The sequence below is a fragment of the Hypanus sabinus genome, chromosome 18, assembly GCF_030144855.1.
Source record: "Hypanus sabinus isolate sHypSab1 chromosome 18, sHypSab1.hap1, whole genome shotgun sequence".
Lineage (NCBI taxonomy): Eukaryota > Metazoa > Chordata > Chondrichthyes > Myliobatiformes > Dasyatidae > Hypanus > Hypanus sabinus.
Genome location: NC_082723.1, coordinates 77738394 through 77762545, shown reverse-complemented (window position 1 = coordinate 77762545; position 24152 = coordinate 77738394). Strand labels below are relative to the sequence as shown.

At 43.1% G+C, this 24152-nt stretch overlaps 1 protein-coding gene across 1 annotated transcript in view; it reads left to right on the top strand.

The window, feature by feature from the left end:
* ydjc (YdjC chitooligosaccharide deacetylase homolog) overlaps window positions 1-24152 on the top strand; it is a 120556-nt gene that overhangs the window by 30539 nt on the left and 65865 nt on the right. Inside the window, exon 2 of the mRNA XM_059943726.1 lies at window positions 14534-14712. Coding sequence (XP_059799709.1) covers window positions 14549-14712 — 164 coding nt within the window. The 5' untranslated portion in view covers window positions 14534-14548. The remainder of the gene's footprint in view (window positions 1-14533; window positions 14713-24152) is intronic.

Sequence of the window (24152 nt, the reverse complement as noted above, 5' to 3'; positions counted from 1 at the left end):
TGGAGGAACTCAGCAGGTCAGGAGCATCTATGGAAGTGAGTAAACAGTTGATGTTTGGGACCGAGACTCTCCTTCAGGACTTAGTGATGTTATCCCCTGTGGTTCATGAGCCTGATGCTTGAGGGCTAATAACTGTTCCTGAGCCAGGTGAGGAGAGTATTTTCTGAATAGCTTTGTAGAAATTTCAAACTAAAATCTATAGAACAAGCCAAATAAGTTCTAGTAGTGTGCATTGTGATTGGTTTAATTGATAATCCCATCAAGACAATGTTCGTGGGCAGTACCCGCTAAGTAATCCAATTGAATTTTACATTCAATTGAAGGGAAAGAAGAATGGGTCCAAGATGAGTTAAATAAGCTCGGGTGTTAAAACGAGAATTTGCTAAAGTAAACTGTCCAGTTGGATTAAGGGACCATTATCTGCAATACAGTGGCAAACACTTAGTGGAGCAAGCCATTCGGCCCAGCTCATCCCTGCTAACTGTGTTGCCCAGTGAGCTATTCACATCTGCCCATATTTGGGCCATAACCCTTCAACTCTCTTACCCATGTACTTTTAAATGTTGCTAATGTACCTGCCTTTTGCAAAATGTAAAAGGAAGGATGTAATGTTGAGGCTTTATAAGGCACTGGTGAGGCCTCACTTGGAGTATGGTGAGCAGTTTTGGGCCGCTTATCTAAGAAAAGACATTGGAGAGGGGTCAGAGGAGTTTCACAAGAATGCTCCCAGATTGAAAGGCTTGTTGTATGAGGCCTGTACTCACTGGAATTCAGAAGAATGAGAGGTGACCTCACTGAAAGCTATCGAATGGTGAAAGGTCTCGACAGAGTGGATGTGGAGAGAATTTTTCCTATGGTGGGAAAGTCTCAGACCAGAGGACACAGCCCCAGAATAGAGGGGTGTCCATTCCGAACTGAGATTTAAGGTGGAGGTTGATGTTTTATATTCACTAGGTTTCAACGAGACCTCCTTCCTCATTCTTTTAAACGAAGTTCTGCTGGCCAATCAGTTTCCTGGCTGGTGTTTTTCTAAATTTGGAATTTTCTTTGTTATCAAAATTTGATGCTCTAAGAGTCGTCCATTAGACTGTAAGATTTAGAAGCAGAATTAGGCCATTTGGCTCATCGAGGCTGTTTTGCCATTTCATTATGGCTGATCCATTTTCCCTTTCAGACCCAACCTCCTGCCTTCTCCCTGTATCCCTTTATGCCCTGAGTAATCAAGAATCTATCAACCTCAGCCTTAAATACAAGCACCCGGGTTACGTACGAGTTCCGTTCCTGAGTCTGTCTTTAAGTCGGATTTGTACGTAAGCGGGAACAAGTACATCTGGTATTATTTAGTGTTAATTAGTAAAACATTTGTCTTAGTATATAGTATATATTTTACCTTTCTATGCATATCCAAGATGGTGGTGCGAAGCAGCTTGCAGCGGCCACTCCAGAGCTGATTATGTGTTATTTGTGAAGCGGGGTACCGTGCGCAATCATAATCGGATGAAAAACGGACATGGGAGCATGGAGGAACATCTGAAAATCTCCAGGAAGACCTTCTTTGTTGCTGCTGTGAGGTCTGGGTCTCTGCTGGGAAGAACAGGCCCCCAGTACTTGGGGTCGCGTTGCCGATGGCTGTTGGCCATAATACGCTTAGTATTAATACGCTCAGCAGAGGATGGTGCTCGGAGAAGCTGTGCCGGAGGAGGTGGTTGGAGGCTCGGAGGTTCGACGGACTCGGAGTCTGCTGTGGTCAGGTCGCTTTCAGTGTGTGCTGTGTCCGACGGAGCTTTCATTGTGTGCTGCGTCTGCGAGGCTGAGTCGGGCGGTGCCGTGGAAGTCCATAGCGGGGGTATTCCCTTCTGCCGCCTGCGTGGGATGGCGAGTCAATCGGGGACCCCGAGGACTTAGGGAAACTGTGTGGTGGTTTCTATCGAATTTAGTCTTTCAACATCTTTGGACTATTTTTACAGTGTCCATGGTCTGTTTTTTTTTAAAATCAATTATGCTATTGTTTACACTGTTGTAACTATATGTTGTAAATATGTGGTTTTGTGCAGATCTTGTAGCTTTAGATTTTGGTCTTATTTGTCTGGTGGGATTGGAGCTCCTTTCCAGGGAATGCGCTAAGATGGTAGCGCGATAGTAATATGCAGGATTGGGGATTGCCAAACGTTATGTGGATTTTCTGGTGTAGTCTGTTTTGTCATGTGTTTTTGTGATAACACTCTGGAGGAATGTTGTCTCATTTTTTAACTGCATTGCATTTGTGGTTTCTAAATGCCAATAAACTGAATCTGAATATAAACACTTAAGAAATGTATGTATTCCAATAATTAAACCACTGCGTTGCTTAGTAATAATTATAGTTTTTATCAGGGCAGGGCCATTATTCATTATCCATGATTCATTATTCTCACTTTATCCGTTATCCTTTAAAATTGTTCTGATCATTGACCGACTGTAGCCTAATGCCTTTCCAATGACCGATGGCGTTTCACCTCTTTCCAAACGCTTTATTATTTCCAGCTTATTTTTAATTGCGATCGCTTCCCAGAACAGGAACAGAAACACTGCGGGCGGCAGGTCCCGAGCTGAGCCGGTTCCCGAGTTCCACTGGGTCCTAAAGACCACCGTATTGAATTCCCCAGGTCTGAAACTCCACCGCACTGAGACAGGCTAAATGGGACAAGTGGGGGGCTGTGCTGGGTTTGGGTATTTGATTCTCCACAATATTCCATGAGGGAATTTAAACTGGAGATGGCAGTGTTTTTTATGAGGTTGAATTGCAAGCTCGACATCAACCAGGCACGGATGGTACATGAGTCACTGGATTGATATCAACCCGGCACGGGAGCGGTCTGTCACTAAATCGAACTCAGGAACCATCCGTTCTTGAGCCCGGCGCTGATCTGACTGCGCCACCAGCCGACCGGAAGGTGGGGGGGGTGTCAGGGTGAATCTTACTAAGAAAAATTTAAGCTAAATACAAAGTTAAATACCCGACACAGTGTCAACGGCAATGACTTAAAATGGTGGACGACGTTCTCCTTCCTCGGTTCGTTAGTATGAGTTGTCCGTAAGTCGGACATTTGTAACTCGAGGACTACTTGTATACCCAATCACGTGGCCTCCACAGTCACCTGTGGCAACAAATTCCATAGATTCATCACCCTCTGGCTAAAGAAATTCCTCCTCATTTCCATTCTCAAAGGGCACCCCTCTATTTTGAGGCTGTGTCCTCTGGTCTTAGATTCCTCTGTCATAGGAAACATCCTCTCCACATCCACTATCGAAAGCTCTCAATATTTGATAGATTTCAATGAGGTCACCTCTCATTCTTCTGAATTCCAGTGAGTACAGGTCCAAAGTCTTCAAACATGCCTCATATCATTAGCTGTTCCATCCCAGAATCATTTTCATGACCCTCCTTTGAACCCTCTCCAATGTCAGCACATCTTTTTTAAGATAAGGGGCCCAAGACTCTTCAAGATATTCCAAGTGAGGCCTCACTAGTGCTTTATAAAGCCTCCGGGTTCTATGTTCAGAGCCATATTGGCAGCCGATGAGTAACATCGTCTTAGATTGCTCCTCCCCTACTTACTTTGTTGTATCCTACCAGTTTTTTTTTGAAACCTTATTATAATATTTTAATACTACTCTACTATGGCTGGGAAAAGAACAAAAGCTTTTGCAAAAGAAAGAGAAACAGAAGATGAATCGCCAGTCACTTTGAATTCTATCAGCAACTTCCTTAAACAGCAAAAATTGGAATTTTCTGACTTAACGGCAAATTGGATACATTCCAACTAAGTTTAATTGAGCATGACAATCGAGTTCAGGAAATTAATGCAAAACTGGCGACTCTTGCAGAGAATGTTGAAGATACAATTAAACTCTACAAGGAGTTATCCTTATCCAATGGAAAAAATGATGAAAAGGATTATCAGTTTAGAAAATAGAAACAGGTGAAATAATTTGCGAATTCTGGGTCTTGAAGAATCAATTGAAGGCACTGACCCTACAAAGTTCTTTGCAAACTTTCCGAAACAGTTATTCCCTGCTTTATTCTCTTCCAAGTCGAAGCTTGATTGAGATCGCTCGCTGACTTCAAAGCCATTGTCGTCGGCTGTGAGATCCAGGTTGGTCATTCTAAGTTTTCATGAATTTCGTATTAAGGACCTTTTAATTCGCCACACCCATTGACTAGGAATGATCGATTTCCATAGTTATAAGGTCAGATTTGTGGAAGACTATTTGCCTGAAGTCATGGCTGAACATATGAAATACAAAGAAGTTATGTCGGAATTGTACGATAAAGGATTTAAACCATCCCTTTGGTTTCCAGCCCGTCTGAGTATTTTGAAGAACGGAATGCAATGAAGAATAAAGTCGGTTGAAGATGCAAAAGAGTATTTGAAAGTGGAAGTCTAAAACTTATAATTCATATTTGATCAATTTTTTCTTCTGTTAATATGAATCTGAAATAAGGTTTTAATAAGCTTACATTTTGGCTGTGCATATACTGTCTTTTGTTATATTTTCTTTGAATTTGTTTAAAGCAACCTTTTTATATTTTTGAATATCGAGTTAGTTTTCTTTCTATGTTGTCTTGGTAGGCACATAATTGACCTTGAAGGACTGGAGTTTCTGTCAACAGGATTTTTTGGGAAGGGTACTTAGTTCTTAGCTCGCTGACTGCCTATTGGTCAGCTTTCTGGCTTTGGGTGGGGGAGGGGCTAGAGTCTAATTCTTTCTGGGAGCTGTGTTGGGTTGATTATATGATTGTCTGTTTGACTACTGTAGGGTTCTCAGTACCAGTAACAGTGGTGTTAATTGTTCAGGTTAACAAAATGGCTTCTCTGTATTTTATAAAGAAGTGGCTTCTCCGTAATGCTGTAATGGGATCCTGTGTCTCATATGTTTGGGTTATGGGTATTGATAAGGGGAAAACTAACCAATGGAGAAGTGTTATGCTATCTTGGCTGTGTAAGCTGAGCAGGAGTTCACGGTCTTTTTTGGGAAGAGGGCAAGGAGGATGGACATGTGTGGAGCGGGCAGCGGTTCCAGAGCAACGGATACTGGACGTTGGCGAATCAGACAGTGGCCGAAGGCTCAGAAGGTTGTTGTGGAAAGGAACCCGGAGGCGTGAGCTCCAACGTATTAAAATATGTGCACAAACTGATTATTACTTTGGCACCTTTAGGTTATTTGTTTTTACTAACCCATCACTAAGAAATCACTATAAAGCTGCAATTATTTATTTGCTTTTGGGTATTGTCTGGTATTTGTATTGTGAGTGTGTACTGACGGGGCATTACACCGTATTTACACAGAAGTATTGCGCTACTGGCGGGGCGACGGCGGTTTACCCTAGGCAAATGGGGGTCAATAGGGGGCACAGAGGCTACACTACCTTACCTTACGATTTGCATTTTAGTTTCAATAACTTATGGCCAGATCTTTTAATTACATGATTTGTATTTAGAATGGTTTGAAATATTAACTTAGTTTGAATGTGAAAGGGCTGAATCATCCTATTAAACGGAGCAAAGTGTTTGCTTATGTTAAAACATTAAAAACTTTTTTTTACAAAAAACGCACATACACAGCTGTGATAGTTTACATTTTTTTTTACTCAGTGGAAGGGTATGCAATTCCATTCTTCGTTTAATGCAAAATCACGTGGAGTTTTGATTTTTGCAGATAGTAGTTTCCTTTGTTCAGCATAAAGTAGTTTCAGATCCTAATGGTCGATTTGTCATTGTATCAGGGAGTTTAGACAGTAAATTGGTTGTTTTTGCTAATGTATATACCCCCAACGTAGACAATCCAGGATTTTTTGAATGCCTATTTTTGTTTCTGCCAGATTTGTGTACTTATTGTCTTGTAATGGGAGAAGATTTTAACTGCTGGTTAGACCCAGTATTAGATTGCTCATCTGTCAAACCAGCCACACTTAATAAATCAGCTTTGTTTATCCAATCCTTTCTAACTAAATGTGGTATAGTTGATACTTGGCATTTTCTTTATCTGATGGACAGGGAGTATCCTTTGTTTTTCTCTCATGTCCATCATTCTTGTATCAGGATTGATTAATTTTTATTGACAGTCAAATGATTCCATTGATTCAATCGATAGAATATAAAGAGATTCTGTTTCTGACCACCCTCCTGTACTTCTATCTCTAAATCTTCCTGGTCCTATCCCTATGAGTAGATTTTGGAGATTTAATTTAACACTGTTATCTGATGACAACTTTTTAAAATTTATGAAGAATCACATTACTCTTTTTTTTGAAGAAAATATGTCAGAAGAGACGTCTCATCTTATTATATGGGATACTTTTAAAGCATATATCTGGGGTCAATTTATTTGTTGGACTGCAATCATCATTAAAAAAGCTAACAAAGAGAGAAATGAACTAGCTGATCAGTTAAAACAACTGGATCGTAAATATGCTTCGGTACCTGATCCTGAAACATATAAGTGACGTATTGAAACCAAAGCTAAATATGATCTCCTTTTGACCTATCCAATTGAAAGTCAGCTTTTAAAAGATAGAAGTCAATTTTATATTCACTGAGATAAAACTGGTAAGCTACTGGCTACTCAATTGAAGCCGTTTATAGCTAAGTGGCAAATTAAAGAAATACGTAAAATTAATGGGGATATGACAACTGACCACTTTGAAATTAATTATACTTTTAGGGAATTTTATTCCAAATTGTATAGCTCTGACTCTGTTAATGATAATATTGCAATGAATAATTTTTTAAATCAATTAAATATTCCTAATCTTTTGATAGATGACCGTAGGCAATTGGATCTACCCATTTTTCAGGAGGAAATTGCTCAGGCTATTTGAGAATTGCATTCTGGGAAATCCCCAGGACCCGATGGATTCTCTGGAGAGTTTTATAAGGCTTTTTCCTCCTTGTTTATACCACACTTATGTTCTACCCTTACAGGTTCCTTCAAGGTAGGAAGATTACTGCAGTCTTTTCACGGCCTCCATTTCGCTTATTCTCAAAAAGAATAAGAATCCTACTGAATATTCTTTGTATAGACCTATCTCTTTACTCAATTTTGATGCTAAAATTTTATCTAAAACGTTGGCTCGCAGAATAGAAAATATTATATCATTTCAGATGATCAGATAGGATTTATCAAAAATCAATATTCCCATTTTAATATATGGCATTTGTTAAATGTTATGCATTCTCCATCTAAGGAAATATCGGAATGTGTGATATTTTTGGATGCAGAGAAAGCCTTTGACAGAGTTGAATGGAATTATCTTTTTACATCCTTAGAAAAATTTAATTTTAACCATATGACCATATTTTATACCTAATTTTATTCATTGGATTAAATTACTTTATTTATCTCCCTCCGCTCAGATTCTTACTAATCTTCAGAATTCGAAAGCTTTTAAACTCCAATGTGGAACTAGACAAGGTTGTCCTTTGAGCCCTCTGCTTTTTGACTTGGCATTAGAACCCTTAGCATTTGCTTTTCAAGAGTCCAAAGAGATTACTGGTATTTTAAGGAGAGGTACTATTCGTAAAGTATCACTCAATGCTGATGACTTACTGCTTTTTATATCTAATGTTACAACCTCTTTACCATTTGTGTTCCATTTACTGACTAATTTTAGTCAACTCTCAGAATATGAATTAAATTTACATAAGAGTGAACTGTTTCCTTTAAATAATTTAATACCATCTGATTTTAACCTTCCTTTTAAAATTTTAAGAAAATAATTTACGTATTTTAGCGATGTGCTACACACAGCGCTGAAATAACGACACGCAGTTGATAAGTCGTTTGGAGACTAGTTTATTCAAACTTCGTGGCGCTGGCATTTAATCCCTAGCGCCTGCCCTGTCCGGGCGGAAATGACCTCAGAGGTGCATTACCAAAGTCTCCCCCCGCGTGCTGGCTATTTGTGAGCTGGTTCACTTGCGCAGAAAGTGGGTCGCCACATAACCCCGCCCCCCCCCCCAGAACCGGCGATATACCCCCCAATATCCACAGTCTGGACCAGCCTCTGTTTGGGAGGTCTGCCTCTGCGCCGCGGTGCCTGAACCTCGACCGGCTGCACCAAGTCCACATGGGCTGGTTTGAGTCGGTCCACCGTGAAAACCTCCTCTTTCCCCCCAATGTTCAGAACGTACATGGACCTGTTATTGTTGATCACCTTGAACAGCCCCACGTACGGCCGCTGTAGCGGTGCCCAGTGTCGACCAAGAAGCGGTGTCCTGTTTGTCCCAGGCTGTCCTGGTGGCCAGCTGCCATAGTCATTAGCGGCAGCTGACCATGGCCCTTGCAGGGCGGGCGACAACGGCGGGCTTTTGTGCCCCACCACTGGTGGTAGAAACACCACTGTTCACTGGCCTCCTCAGTCCTGCCTCTGTGTTGTGTGCTCCCCCCTGCCGGGCCTGGTCTGGTCCGCTGTTGGGCGCGTGGCCTGGTAATCTGACCAACGGACACCATGCTCTCCCTCTTGGCTTTCCACAGCATGTCTGCCTGGGCCGCCACCTTCCAGGGGTCGCTGAAATCTGCGTCGGCCAGCAGCAGATGTATGTCCTCGGGCAGTTGCTCTAGGAACGCTTGCTCAAACATGAGGCAGGGCTTGTGTCCGTCAACCAGGGCCAGCATCTCGTTCATCAATGCTGACGGCAGTCTGTCTCCCAAACCGTCCAGGTGAAGCAGGCGGGCACCCCGCTCATGCCGCGAGAGGCCAAAGGTCCCAATGAGCAGCACTTTGAATGCTTCATATTTGCCTTCTTCCGGGGGCGACTGTATGAAATCCTCAACCTGGGCGGACGTCTCCTGGTCAAGGGCACTCACCACGTGGTAGTAACGCATGGAATCAGAGGATATCTGCCGAATCTGGAACTGGGCTTCTGCTTGGCTAAAGCACACGCATGGACGCAGCGTCCAGAAAGTCGGCAGTTTTAGTGAAACTGTGTGAACAGATGAAGAGTCAGTCATCTTTGGTCCAAATACTGTTTGGACCGTCAGGGTCACCAATGTAGTGATGTGCTGCACACAGCGCTGAAATAACAACACGCAGTCAGTAAGTCGTTTGGAGACTAATTTATTCAAACTTCGCGGCACTGGCATTTAATCCCTAGTGCCCGCCCTCTCCGGTCAGAAATGACATCAGAGGTGCATTACCAAAGTCTCCCTCCCCCACCCCCCACACGCTGGCTATTTGTGATCTGGTTTGCCTGCGCAGAAAGTGGGTTGCCACAGTATTTAGGAGTAGCAATCACTAAGAATTATGAAGATTTATTTAAGGAAATTTTTTTAACTTTATTGAATTATGTTAAAAAAACACTTCCAAATTGGTTGCCTCTCTCTTTATCACTGATTGGCTGAATTAATTCTATTAAAGTGAATATCTTGCTTAAATTTATATACCTTTTTCAGGCTGTGCCTGTTTTTATTCCCATTTTTGCCTGTTTTTGACTCTCTGGATTCAATTCTCTCTTCCTATATATGGAAGAATAAAAAACCCCGAATAAATAAAATTCACATTCAAAACACCAACCAGAATGGAGGCTTTGCCTTGCCCAATTTTAGATTATATTATTGGGCAGTTAATATATGAAATATTATGTTCTGGATATATTACATTAACCATGAGAATTGCCCTGTATGGGTTTCTTTGGAACTCAATTCTGTTATGAAATTTTCCAGTACTTCTTTACTTGGATCCTCACTTCCTCTATCTTTAAATAAACTAACTGACAATGTGGTGGTCAAACATACTTTGAAGATTTGATTACAGTTTAGAAAACATTTTAGTTTATTGAGATTTTCCCTCCCAAGTCCCATCCCTTCTAATTGCTTTTTTAAACCATCATTAATGGACCTGTCTTTTAAAGAATGGGATAGATTGGGTATTAAATGATTTCAAAAACAATTTTTAATCTGAAACCCTTTGACAGCGGTTCAATATCTCACATTTACAGTCTGCTGTTGGGACGAAAAAGGACACTTTAGATAAAATTAAAGGAGACTGGGAAAAGGATTTACAGATTCTCATATCTGAAGAGAAGTGGAAGACTATTTTAAAATTGATTAATTCTTCATCATTATGTGCTTGTCATTCTTTATTTCAATTCTAAGTGGTACATAGAGTTCATAAGTCTAAAGGCAAACTCTTTCCCCCCCCCCCGTGATAAATGTACTAATGGAGTGTCCACACTATTTCATATGTTTTGGACATGTCTGAACCTTGAAAAATTTTGGTAAGATGTATTACAAACTTTTTCTGTACTCTTCAATGTTAGTTTTAAGCCCAATCTCTTGACTGCCATGTTTGGTATTGTTGAGGATAGTATTGCAAACTGAAGCCATCTAATTTGCGGGTATTGGCCTTTATGTCTCTTATGGCCAGGAGGGTGATCTTGCTCAAGTGGAAGGAGGCTGCCTCGCCCACTCATGTTCAATGGCTATCTGAAGTTATGTTGTACCTTGATCTAGTGAAGATGCATTGTTCGATTTTTGATTCTAAACATGATTTTCTAATGATATGGGGACCCTTTCTGGGTTATTTTCATAATCTTTGAACTGTTGTTAAAGTATGGTTCTGAGCCATCATTATTATAATATTATATGGTAAGGTTTTTTTTTCTCCTCTTCACCGACCAGCTCATTTTGGTAGTGGGGATAGATTTTTTTTAAATAAAATACAATTATTCTACTTTACTTCATTTCATAATTCAATCTTTTTTTCTACATGATTGATTTGGAATATGGGATACTGTGATCATATTACTGTGATTGAAATGTAATGTAATTCGTATTACTTGTATCCTTATGAACTTTGTATTTGTATCCATGCAATTTATATAATAATAAAAATATTGAAAGAGGGTTCTGTGTTCAAAATGTCCTCCACATGCAGTCAGCTATAAATTCCTGGAATGATTCCTTCAATACCCCTGTCTGAGAATAAAAATACCTTTCAGTAAACCAGATAACACGTGAACTAGGGACTGGAGTAGGCTGCTTTATGCTTCCAATCTGTCTCACTATTTAATGACGCGCCTCTACAGCAGGGGATCCCAACCTGGGATCCATAGACCCCTCGGTTAATGGTAGGGGCTCATGGCATTTTTTTTTTAAGTTTGAGAACCCCTGTTCTAGAGGCATATTAAACAGTGCTATTTAAAATAAAAACAGATAATTGATTATAGGAATGCCAAGAAGATGACAAATAAACAGCCAGATCCAATATGGATAAACAGCCAGGAAGCTATTTGTTCATGGAGCTTTGTAGGAACTAAGGTTCACGGGAATGATCCTGGGAATGAAAGGGTTAACATATGAGGAATGTTTGCTGGCTCTGGGACTCTACTCGTTCGAGTTTAGAAGAATGAGGGAGGAGATCTCATTGACAGTTCTATCGTTACAATGTATCTACAATGCTGCTTTTAAATTACATATAACTTTTAAACACCTCCCTCTTCTCACCCACACTCCAAGCATCCAAAATTAATGTTAATCATTACTGACTCTGGGCTGTATTTGCATATGCACACATCTCAGGTCAATGGAGTGTTTCTTGGTTTGCAATCAACCCCAGTTGGCAGCTCCAGGAAGACCATTGTTCTGAGCTGCATTTTAAACTCAATCTACCATCCACATTCAGGTCTGAAGACTGGTTGCAGTTGAAATTAATATTTGTGGGAACAAATTGGAGTACCCAGAGGAAGCCCACACGACCGTGAAGTGAATGCACGAACTCCTTACAGATAGTGTTGGGCACTGAAGCCTGATATTCCTCCCCCCACCCCCACCCAAGAAGGCATTATGTTTGTCTCTGCACTACTATGTACTTACACTCCAGGTCCCTCTGAAAACTTACTTAGTTTGGGAAGAGTGAGATCTAAGAAGGTTCTTGTGTTTGGCTTGTGACCCCCCCCCCACCCTGAAGTTCAAAGTAAATTTATTATCGAAGTACATGTATGTCACCATATGCAACCTGAGATACATTTTCTTGTGGGCATATTCAATTAAGTGAAGTTCTCCCCTTTGGTTGAAGAGTTTGGTGGTTGAGGGGTAGTAATTGTTCTTGAACATCTTGTAAGGACAGCATTTATTGCCAGGATTGATATTAATTATCGTAGTTGTTTTTAAATGTATTGTCATATAGCACTGCCACAAAACAAGAAACTTCACAATATTTTATCAGTGATTGTGTGGAAGCATGCAAAGTTACTAAACCACTGGTTGTAGTTCTGTTGTGACACAATCAGAATCAGGTTTATTATCATGTGACTGGCATATGACGTGAAATTTGTTAATGTAGCAGTTCAATGCAGTACATAATCCAGCAGAGAGGGAAAAATAATATTAAATAAAATAAAACAATATAAACAAATAAATCAATTATATATTGAATAGATTATTAAAACATGCAAAAACAGTAATACTGTATATTAAAAAAAAAGTGAGGTAGTGTCCAAAGCTTCAAAGTCCATTTAGGAATTGGATGGCAGAGGGGAAGAAGCTGTTCCTGAATCACCGAGTGTGTGTCTTCAGGCTTCTGCATCTCCTATCTGATGGTAACAGTGAGAAAAGGGCATGCCCTGGGTGCTGAAGGTCTTTAATAATGGACACTGCCTTTCTGAGACAACACTCCCTTAAGATGTCCTGGGTACTTTGCAAGCTAGAGCCCAAGGTGGAGCTGACTAGATTTGCAACCTTCTGCAGCTTCTTTCAGTCCTGTGCAGTAGCCCCACAATACCAGACAGTGATGCAGCCTGTCAGAATGCTCTCCATCGTACAACTATGGAAATTTTTGAGTGTATTTGTTGACATGCCAAATCACTTCAAACTCCTAATATAGTCGCTGTCTTGCCTTCTTTATAACTGCATCGATATGTTGTGACCATGTTAGATCCTCAGAGATCTTGACACCCAGGAACTTGAAACTGCTCACTCTCTCCACTTCTGATCCCTCTATGAGGATTGGTATGTGCTCCTTCATCTTGCCCTCCCTGAAGTCTTTCGTCTTACTAACGTTGAGTGCCAGGTTGTTGCTGTGGCACCATTCCACTAGTTGACATATCTCACTCCTGTACACTCTCTCATTACCATCTAAGATTCTACCAACAATGGTTGTATTATCAGCAAATTTATAGATGGTATTTGAGCCCCAAAGTCATGGGTATAGAGAGAGTAGAGCAGTGGGCTAAGCACACACCCCTGAGGCACGCCAGTGTTGATCATCAGTGAGGAGGATACGTTATCACCAATCTGCACAGACTGTGGTCTTCTGGTTAGGAAGTCGAAGATCCAATTACAGAGGGAGGTACTGAGGCTCAGGTTCTGCAACTTCTCAATCAGGATTGTGGGAATGATGGTATTAAATGCTGAGCTATAGTCGATGAACAGAATCCTAATGTAGGTGTTTGTGTTGTCTAGGTGTCTAAATCCGTGTGGAGAGCCATTGAGATTGCATCTGCCATTGACCTATTGTGGCAATAGGCAAATTGCAGTGGGTCCAGGTCCTTGTTGAGGCAGGAGTTCAGACTAGTCATGACCAACCTCTCAAAGCATTTCATCACTGTCGATGTGAGTGCTACCGGGCGATAGTCATTAAGGCAGCTCACATTATTCTTCTTTGGCACTGGTATAATTGTTGCCTTTTTAAAGCAAGTGGGAACTTCTGCCCATAGCAGTGAGAGGTTGAAACACAATCACGTAAACATATCTTTACTCCTCCCCCCCCCCTTTGCTTTCTGCATGATTCTCTTGTCTATTTGTCCCTCCCAACTAATCTCCCTACCTGCTACGGCCTAAGTGCTATACCTGCCCATTCACCTCCTCCCTCCCCTCCATTCAGGGTGTCACATGTGTATCAGCACTTCACCTGCAAATGTGTTGGGTTTGTCATTTGTAAGTTGGGGGAATTGCTTCATCAAGCACCTCCGCTCCATCTGCCACAAGATGACGAAACATTTTAATTCAATTCCCATTCCTGTTCTGACGTGTCGGTCCATGGCCTCATCTTGTGCCAAGATGAAGCCACACCTTCAGGGTGGAAGAGCAACAACTGATATTTCCTCTGGGTAGCCTCCAACCTGATGGCATGAATATCAATTTCTCTTTCTGGTAAACAAATATTCCCCACCATCTCCTTTTCCCCTATTTCTCACTCTGACCTTTTATCTCTTCTCTTCTGCCTTTTACTTCCCCCTGGGTCCCCTCCTCCTTCCCTTTCTCCTGTGGTCCATTTTCCCCTCCTGTCAGATTCCTTCATCTCCAGCCCTTTTGCCTTTCCCACCAACCTGGCCTCACCAAGCTTTCTTCTGACCTCTCCCCCTCCCCCACCTTTTTATTCAGGCACCTTCCCCCTTGCTTTCCAGTCCTGAAGAAGGTGTCAACTGTTTATTCATTTCCGTAGTTGTTGCCTGACCTGCTGCGTTCCTCCACCATTTTGTGTGTGTTGCTATGTAACATGACTGGTCAGAAAAAGTATGGTAACATTACATCTCTTGCTTTCTGTCTGCAGTGCTGATGTTTGAGAATGCCACAGCCTACGGTGAGATTAATCGTGACTGGTGATGACTTTGGTTACTGTCGGAGGCGGAATCGCGGTATCATGGAATGTTTCAAAGCAAAAGCGATTTCCAATGCATCCTTGCTGGTGAATGGGAGTGCAGCTAAAGAGGCTGCTGCAATGGCTACCAGGTGAGTTTAATTTAACAGTGCAGGAACACATTTTCATCAGAGACCTTCATTGAGATTTATTTATACATATAACTTCTGAAATACTGTATAGTCAAGATAAAACGATCAGATTTTGTTAGTAAATGCAGAACAGAAGTAACAGGAAGGAGGATAGTAATAGCAACTACAGCGGAGTACAGGCCCTCCGGCCCACCGTGGTACTTACTGATCATATGCCACTGGCGTTTGGGGCAGCAATGAAGCTCCTCCATCTCTGGCTTCAAGGCTTTCCTCATCGTGTCAGTAGCTTCCTCTCCGTTTTCACTGACGTCAGCCATATAAGTCCCAGGGGGGAGACTCAGGAATACTATTGCACTCAGAAGTAGGAGGTTACTTCATTGCTGTTTCCGTAACAATTTTGTTTGACCAGTCAGATTTGTTGCCCCTGAGTTGAATCCCTGAACCAGGAGTACTGTTTAGTCTGGCCTCTGCCCATTGATCTGTTTGGCATGGGTGACCTTACCAAGAATCAAAGCACAAGACCCTGACTCCTGCCAGCATAGCTCTCTGGGTCTCATTGAGGCACATAAGTCTTCAAACCCTACAACAAGGTTATGGTCCTCTTGGAGGCCAAGTTTGTTGTGCTGGCCTTTTAACCAACTCTAAAATCAATCTAGCCCTTGTCCCTTGCATAGCCTTCTATTTTTCTATTGTTCATGTGCTTATGTAAGAATTTTGGTTATTTGCTTGTATTTGTGCCACGTGTAGCTGGATATATTGAAAAGCCTGTCTTGGTACTGTTCGTGCAGATCAAATCATTATATAGTGCATGGGGGGTGCGGGGTGGAGATGCGTCTCTACCAAAGGAGGTACAAGATGCTCCTTCCCGCCACTGGCCTGCAGGTCACCCTTAGACAAGGTGCAGCACCTGGTTAGCTCCTCCGCGCACCCCCCTCCCCACACCAATCAGAGTCACGTGAAGCTATGGGAGCAGCTGATACATATCACAAGTCCTGGTTATGCGACCACTGATGCCAGGCAGACAATCTCTGTGGAGTATTGATAATGGTTGGGTTCACCCATCCTGTAAAGACACTGCCCAGAAGAAGGCACTGGCAAACCACTTCTGTAGAAAAAAAAATTGCCAAAAGCAATCATGGTCACGGATATATCATACAACCTGGCGAGTGATGATGATGGCATATACAACACGGCGCATGATGATGATGATTGAGGTAGTACAAGGGAAAACACTAACAATGCAGAAGAGTGTAATAGCCACAGAGAAAGTGCGAGATCGTAATGAAGTAGATTGTGAGGCCAAGAATCTAGCTTATCGGACAAGAAGTTGTTTCAAGAGGGACATTCCTGGGGCCTGAATGTCATAAAGGGTGGTACAATGATGAGCCCAGCAGAGCTGTTTTCCTGCATCACCAACAATAGAGGTTCAATTCTGACCCAAGCTGATGTCCTTGTGGAGTTTGCATTTCATTCCAGTCCTCCCCCTTTCCTGGCCCCGTCGCTGCAGACCTCGTGCGATCATCGCAAGAGTGGTTCAATATCAGGGTGTCCTGCAGTGGTGACTCGTCTCCTGAGAGACCAGAAACACCCACCGTGGGTGAATCTGGAGTGTGATGCAGCAATCTTCAATTGGCTAGGTGAACATAGCTCTGACAGACTCAAAAAGCTCCACACCGTTCTTTATGCCGTGGACAAATATCATTAAGCAAGGAGTCTGTGCACCCCAGGTTGGAAACACCCGGTCTACACCTCCCAGAGTATGAGTTATTTTAATTGGCATCTCATCAACATAGAACTTAGACCCTTAGGACATAGAATACTGACCCTTATGCTGACCCTTAATGTACTCCACGATAACCCCAATTCTTCCCTCCCACTTCACTCTCCATTTTCTTTCATCTATGTTCCCTACCTATGAGACTCTAATGCCCCTAATGCTTCTGTCTCTCCCACCACCCTGGGAATTAAACATCCACTTTAATGTTTGCCCCACACAGTGGCTAGGGTGGGAACTCTACGTAGTTCGTTGTTACCCCAATGGTACCTCTGAGCTTTCAACCTGAAAGTTGCCCTCCAAGCCACACACCATCCTGACTTGGAATTGGCTCACTGGGTCAAAATCCTGGAATTCTTTCGCTAACAACCTTGTGCTTTACCCACACAGATTGCAGTGGCACAAGGGATAGGTCATGAGATTCTGCAGATGCTGCAAATCCAAGCAACACGCATAAAATACTGGAGGAACGCACAGGTCGGGCAGCATCTATGCAGAGTCAACTTAGTGGGCTGAGATAGTTCTTCTTGAACTTCAAGTTATGCAAGACCTTCAGGTCCTGAAGAAGGGTCTTGGCCCGAAACATTGTCTGTTCATTCTTCTCTTGTCCTGCTGAGTTTCTCCAATATTTTGAGTGTGTTTTACTCTGGGTAATAAAATTTTCTGCCCAATGAAGTAATGAAGCCTTCCTCAGTGAATATATTTAAGACAAGGTTGGATAGATTTTTGTATAGTCGGGGAATTGAGGGTTATGGGGAAAAGGCAGGTAGGTGGGGTTGAGTCCATGACCAGATCAGCCATGATCTTATTGAATGGCGGAGCAGGCTGGACGGGCCAGATGGCCGACTCCTGTATCTATTTCTTATGTTCTTAAAATGCTGCTCGTCCAGTGAAGCCCACAAACTTTGAATGAAGGAGAAAAGAAAGACTGGCAAAGACATTTATTATTAAAGTATGTATACACAACACAACCGTGAGATTCTTCTCCTCACAGGCAGCCAAAACAAAGAAACAAAGAAATCTCAAATGAAACCACTTGCAGAGAGGTTTGCTAGTGTTATTGGGGAGGGTTTAAACTAGATTTGCAGGGGGATGGGAACCAGAGTGCCAGAGTAGATAGTGGAACAGGGGTAAAAAATAAATGATGTTAGTAGTTCATGCAAAGTCACAAATAGTAAGGTTGTGTGTGGTGGTAATAATCTATTGAGGTGTGTATATTTCAATGCGAGGAGTATTGTGGGAAAGGCAGACGAGCTGAGGGCCTGGATTGACACATGGAATTATGACATCATAGCTATTACTGAAACTTGGCTACAGGAGGGGCAGGACTGGCAGCTCAATGTTCCAGGGTTCTGATGTTTCAGACATGATAGAGGCAGAGGGTGGGGTGGGGGGGGTGGCTTTGCTAGTCAGGGAAAATATTACAGCAGTGCTTTGGCAGGGCAGATTAGAGGGCTTGTCTACTGAGGCCATATGGGTTGAGCTGAGAAACAGGAAAGGTATGACCACATTAATAGGGTTGTATTATAGACCACCCAATAGTCAGCAAGAATTGGAGGAGCAAATCTGCAGAGAGATAACAGACAACTGCAGGAGACAGAAAGTTGTGATTGTAGGGGATTTTAATTTTCCACACATTGATTGGGACTCCAATACTGTTAAAGGTCTAGATGGGTTAGAGTTTGTAAAATGTGTTCAGGAAAGTTTTCTAAATCAATATATAGATCTACCAACTAGGGAGGATGCAATATTAGATCTCCTTAATAGGAAATGAGTTAGGGCAGTTGACGGAAGTGTGTGTAGGGGAACACTTTGGTTCCAGTTATCATAATGCCTTTAGTTTCAACTTGATCATGGATAAAGATAGATCTGGTCCTCGGGTTGAAGTTCTAAACTAGAAAAAGACCAAATTTGAAAAAATGAGAAAGGGTCTATTATTGGAACTCTGATAAAAAGAGAGAGATGTATAACATGTATAGGCAACAGGGAGGAAATAAGATGCTTGAGGAGTATAAAAAGAGTAAGAAAATACTTAAGGAAGAAATCAGGATGGCTAAAAGAAGACATGAGGTTGCTATGGCAGTCAGGGTGAAGGATAATCGTAAGAGCTTCTACAGGTTTGTTAAGAGCAAAAGGATAGTAAGGGATAAAATTGGTCCTCTTGAAGATCAGAGTGGTCGGCTATGTAAGGAACCAAAAGAAATGGGAGAGATATTAAATGGGTTTTTTGCATCTGCATTTACTAAGGAAACTGGAATGGAGTCTATGGAAATAAGGCAAACAAGTAGGGAGGTCATGGAACTTGTACAGTGGAGGTGCTTGCTGTCTTGAGGCAAATCAGAGTAGATAAATCCCCAAGACCTGACAGGGTATTCCCTCGGACCTTAAAGGAGACTAGTGTTGAAGTTGCAGGAGCCCTGGCAGAAATATTTCAAATGTTGATTTCCACCGGTCAGGTGCCGGAGGATTGGAGGATAGCTCTTGTAGCTCCGTCGTTTAAAAAAAGGCTCAAAAAGCAAGCCGGAAAATTATAGGCCGGTAAGTTTGACATCGGTAGTAGGTAAATTATTGGAAGGAATACTAAGAGATAGGATCTACAAGTATTTGGATAGACAGGGAGTTATTAGAAAAAGTCAGCGTGGCTTTGTGCGTGGTAGGTCATGTTTAATCAATCTGTTAGAGTTTTTCGAGGAAGATACCAGGAAAGTGGATGATGGGAAGGCAGTAGATATTGTATCCATGGACTTCAGTAAGGCCTTTGACAAGGTCCTGCATGGGAAGTTAGTTAGGAAGATTCAGTCGCTAGGTATACATGGAAGAGTGGAAGAATGTATCAATGGAAGAAGCCAGAGAGTGGTAGTGGAGGATTGCTACTCTGAGTGGAGGCCTGTGACTAGTGGTGTGCCACAGGGATCAGTGCTGAGTCCATTGTTGTTTGTCACCTATATCAATGATCTGGGTGATAATGTGGTAAATTGGATCAGCAAATTTGCTGATGATACAAAGATTGGAAGTGTAGTAGACAGTGAGGAAGGTTTTCAAAGCTTGCAGAGGGATTTGGGCCAGTTGGAGGAATGGGCTGAAAAATGGCAGACAGAGTTTAATGCAGACAAGTGTGAGGTATTGCACTTCGGAAGGTCAAACCAAGGTAGAACATACAAAGTAAATGGTAGGACACTGAGGAGTGCAGTAGAACAGAGGGATCTGGGAGTACAGGTACAAAATTCCCTAAAAGTGGCTTCACAAGTAGATAGGGTTGTAAAGAAAGCTTTTGGTACTTCGGCCTTTATAAATCAAAGTATTGAGTATAAGAGTTGGAATGTAATGGTGAGGTTGTATAAGATATTGATGAGACAGAATTTGGAGTATTGTGTGCAGTTTTGGTCACCTAATTACAGGAAGGATATTAATAAGGTTGAAAGAGTGCAAAGAAGGTTTACGAGGATGTTGCCGGGGCTTGAGAAACTGAGTTACAGAGAAAGGTTGAATAGGTTAGGACTTTATTCCCTGGAGCATAGGTGAATGAGGAGTGATTTGATTGAGGTATAGGTGATGTGTATAGATAGAGTGAATGCAAGCAGGCTTTTTCCACTGAGGCGAGGGGAGAAAAAACCCCCCAGAGGTCATGGGTTAAGGGTGAAGGGGGAAAAGTTTAAAGGGAACATTGGGGGGGGGGGCTTCTTCAGGCAGAGAGTGGTGGGAGTGTGGAATGAGCTGCCAGATGAAGTGGTGAATGCGGGCTCAGTTTTGACATTTAAGAAAAACTTGGACAGGTATATGGATGTGAGGGGTTTGGAGGGATATGGCCCAGGTGCAGGTCAGTGGGACTAGGCAGAAAAATGGCTTGGCACAGCCAAGAAGGGCCAAAAGGCCTGTTCCTGTGCTGTAATGTTCTATAGTTCTATGGTAAGCCACTACAAAAAAGTCCAAACATCCAGTGATCAGGGAGGGAGAGAAAAAACATTGTGCAATCAACAAAAGCAAGCGAATAGCTTCAGAACTGGAATTTGAAGGCCAGGCATCACAGCAACTGGTGTAGGCAACAGTTATAGTTCATTCCAAAGCCCAGAAAACTTTGCAAGACCACAGACATGAAGCTGGGCATCAGTTTAGTGCAGCGTGGAGCTGAGTAAACGTGGTGGACCCACAGACCCGGCCTGTCCCTTGTCTCCAGTCCCCACTCCCTGACCTTTTCAATCTGGCCCGACGCTTAACCCGGCCAAACAGCAGGTTGTTCCTCACTCTCCAACAGCTCTGGGTCCTGAACCCTGCTGCCATAATCCAGTCTGTACCCAACCTTTCCAATTCAGCCCAGCGTTTAAATCGACCAGACATTGGGTCTTTTCTCACTCCCTGAGTCGCCACAACTCTGCCTTCAGTTTGTTTCCACCCCGATTGCACTTTGCCACCGTAGATGTCCACTTGCCTTGACCACCCTTTGTTTACCTCTGTTTTTAGTGTCGATCGTTATTAATAAGATGTATAGTAGTTTGTTTTGTTTTTTGGGACTGTAAGTCATTGCTGTGCATCGCCAGTACCATCTTAAATCTTAATGGGCAGGAGCAGGGGCAAACCCACTGCATGCAGGTTTCCCCTCAGGTCACAGAGTATGGGCTCTACACTGTCAACTTTATAACATGCATTTAAGGTGGGATGTGGGAAAGATTAGGGAGATGTGTGGGCAAGTTTTGTTTTACGCAGTGCTGAATGTCTGGAACAGGTTGTTGGGGGAGCAGTAGAAGCAGACACAATAGTGACATCGAAGAGGCTGTGAGACATGTGAATATAGAGGGACGTGGGCCACGTACAGGCAGAAGGCAGTTAGTTCAATTTGACATTGTGTTTTTATTTGTTTAGAGATACAGCACGGTTACAGGCACATCTGTCCCAGCATAGTTACGCACGTGACCAATTGACGTATGTCTTTGGGATGTGGGAGGAACCTGGAGCACCCAGAGAAAACTCGTGTGGTCACAGGGAGAATGTACAAACTCTTTACAGGGAGCAGAATGGCAGGAATTGAACCTGGGTCACTAATGCTGTAATAGTGTTAGTTCAGCCACTGCGTTACCAAGGTGACCTAAAATCGCGTTATGGGACGAAGAGCACATTTCTGTCCTCCACTGCACCAGTTTCAGCCTAACTTTGAAATATATGTCTGTTCCTTTGGTATCTTAGAACTCCCTACCCGAAAACATGATGGAAGTACCTCTGCCCTAGGTGGTTCAGTGGTTCCATTGAATATCAGAGAATGTATACAACTTGAAATTCTTACACTTCAAAGACATGCACAAATATCAGGGAATGTATACAGTATACAAGCTGAAATTCTTACTTTTCACAGACACCCAATTGTTCTGATACTGAAAACTAGCTGATTGAAGTTATAACTCACAGTATTATTTCACCGACCAACCCCTTAGTTGATCAGAGAGAATCTGTAATTACCAACAAGTACCTTTATTGTCTGAGCATGAATTTACACAACCAAATACCTAAATGCAGAACTACTAAGTTTTCCTGACGCACCATGAACAGTCAATGAAGAGAAAAAGTGTTACCTGGGAAAGGAATCTACACTGGTCAGTCATTCCTCATGGTCCTGCACCAATCTCAGTGCCCGTGGGGTCCTCCACATCCACAATGGCTGGACTCTGGAGAGCTGCTGCTCCTTTGCATTTGAAGCTCCTGACTCTTGTAGTGTTTCTCATCAGTTCAAATGATACACTTCCATCCTATTGGCTGAAGGTCACTGGACCTGCCTGGGTTACCTTTGTATTGGGTCTGGCCCAGGGCTATAACCTGCATTGTTCTGTGGGCGATCATGGCCTTGACCATGATTATTCTTGGCAAATTTTTCTACAGAAGTGGTTTGCCATTGACTTCTTCTGGGTTGTGTCTTACAAGACGGGTGACCCCAGCCATTATCAATAATCTTCAGAGACTGTCTGCCTGGCGTCAGTGGTCACAAAACCAGTACTTGTGATATGCACCGGCTGCTCATACGACCATCCCCCACCTGCTCCCATGATTTCACGTGACCCTGATTAGGGGGAGGGGGTCCAAAGCAAATGCCACACCTTGCCCAAGGGTGACTTGCAAGCTAGTGCCTTACACCACCTTTGGTAGAGATGTCCCTTCACCCTGCCACCCTCCCATACCAGCAGCTTTAGTTAAACACAAAGCTGTGAGGATTTAGACTAAACTTTGAAATGGCTAGTGGCCAGAAAGCAATATTGGGCAGCATGGTAGCGTAGCAGTTGGCACAATGCACTACAGCCACATTGATTGCAGATCGGGGCTCAATTCCTACCACTGTCTTCAAGGAATTTGTAAATTCTCCCTATAAATACTTGGGTTTCCTCGGGTGATCCAATTCCTCCCACATTCCAAGGGCTTATGGGCTGGGGTTAGTAGGTTGTGGTATGTTATGTTGGCATTGGAAGCATGGCAAAACGTGGGCTGCCCCAAGCACACCCTTAGCCTGTGTTGATCGATGAGGCGTTCTCTGTATGTTTGGTATACTTGTGACAAGTCAAGCTAATCTTTGTTTGCAGAGCTGTTCGCTGAGATTGGGTCACCAGTCGTTGTAGAGTGTTGTTTCTGCCGAGTGCTTGCATTGATATGGCCTGACTCTCAGTTGGCAATCAGAATATCAAGAGTCGGACCATGTAAAAGCCAGCACTCAGCGGAAATTGCGCTCTGATGATGTCACAAAGTTTGTGACTAGGCTCAGTGAGCGACCCTATAAACAAGCAACCAAATTCTTTAGTTTCAAAGCTAATCTGTTTAATATTTCATTGTATTCAGTACCTAGACTACAGGTGACTGCTCATGAAGATAATTCTTAAATTATTCATTTAACCTTGTATAACAGGCATTATATTATAGTTGCGCGTAATGTGCTACTAAAGAAACACACGGAGGCAGAGAGAGCTGAACTCAGAATGCCTTTACTGATTCAAAATAGTGTGCTTAAATCTCCCCTCCCATGGACCCCTGCGAATCGCGGGGCAGACGTGATGGCAGACTGTGGCCCGGAAGGTCCGCCCCAAGCGGGTAGTTCCAAACGCGCTACCACGTGTCTGCCCGCGGCTCCCGATGGCGGTTTGAGTCCTGCGTGTGCCACAGCATTCCCCCCCCCCCCCCAAAAAAAAACATCCATCAGGGGAGTGGAGCCCCCAGTCTGTGTGGCTTGCCTGGGTGGCCGGCGCAGTTCGGGTACCCTCACTGGTTGTTCAAAGTCTCTTCCCGGCCACCCACCTCCACGACACACATGGTTCCGTTGTGCTGGGTCCCTCGTGCGGCCGCTGTAGGGGTGACCTGTGTATGCCCCTGTGAATAAAAACATACTCACAGTCTCGGAGGTCTTTAGGGGTGAAGGATGGCGTGGGACCATGCCTGGAGGTCAGGACCGGTGCCAGGGTCCCTACCTTGTCCCACAGCCTTGTTAGCACCACTGCTGGAGTTTCTTCCGAACCTCGGGCTTCTGGTACGAACTCGCCTGGGACCGTCAGGAGGGGGTGGAGGGGGCGCCGTAGACCAATTCTGCCGAGGAGGTGTCCAGGTCCTCCTTGAGGGCTGTGCGGATGCCCAGTAGGACACAGGGAAGTTAATCTGTCCAGTTGGGGTCCCTGAAGCGCGCCATCAGGGCCGACTTGAGATG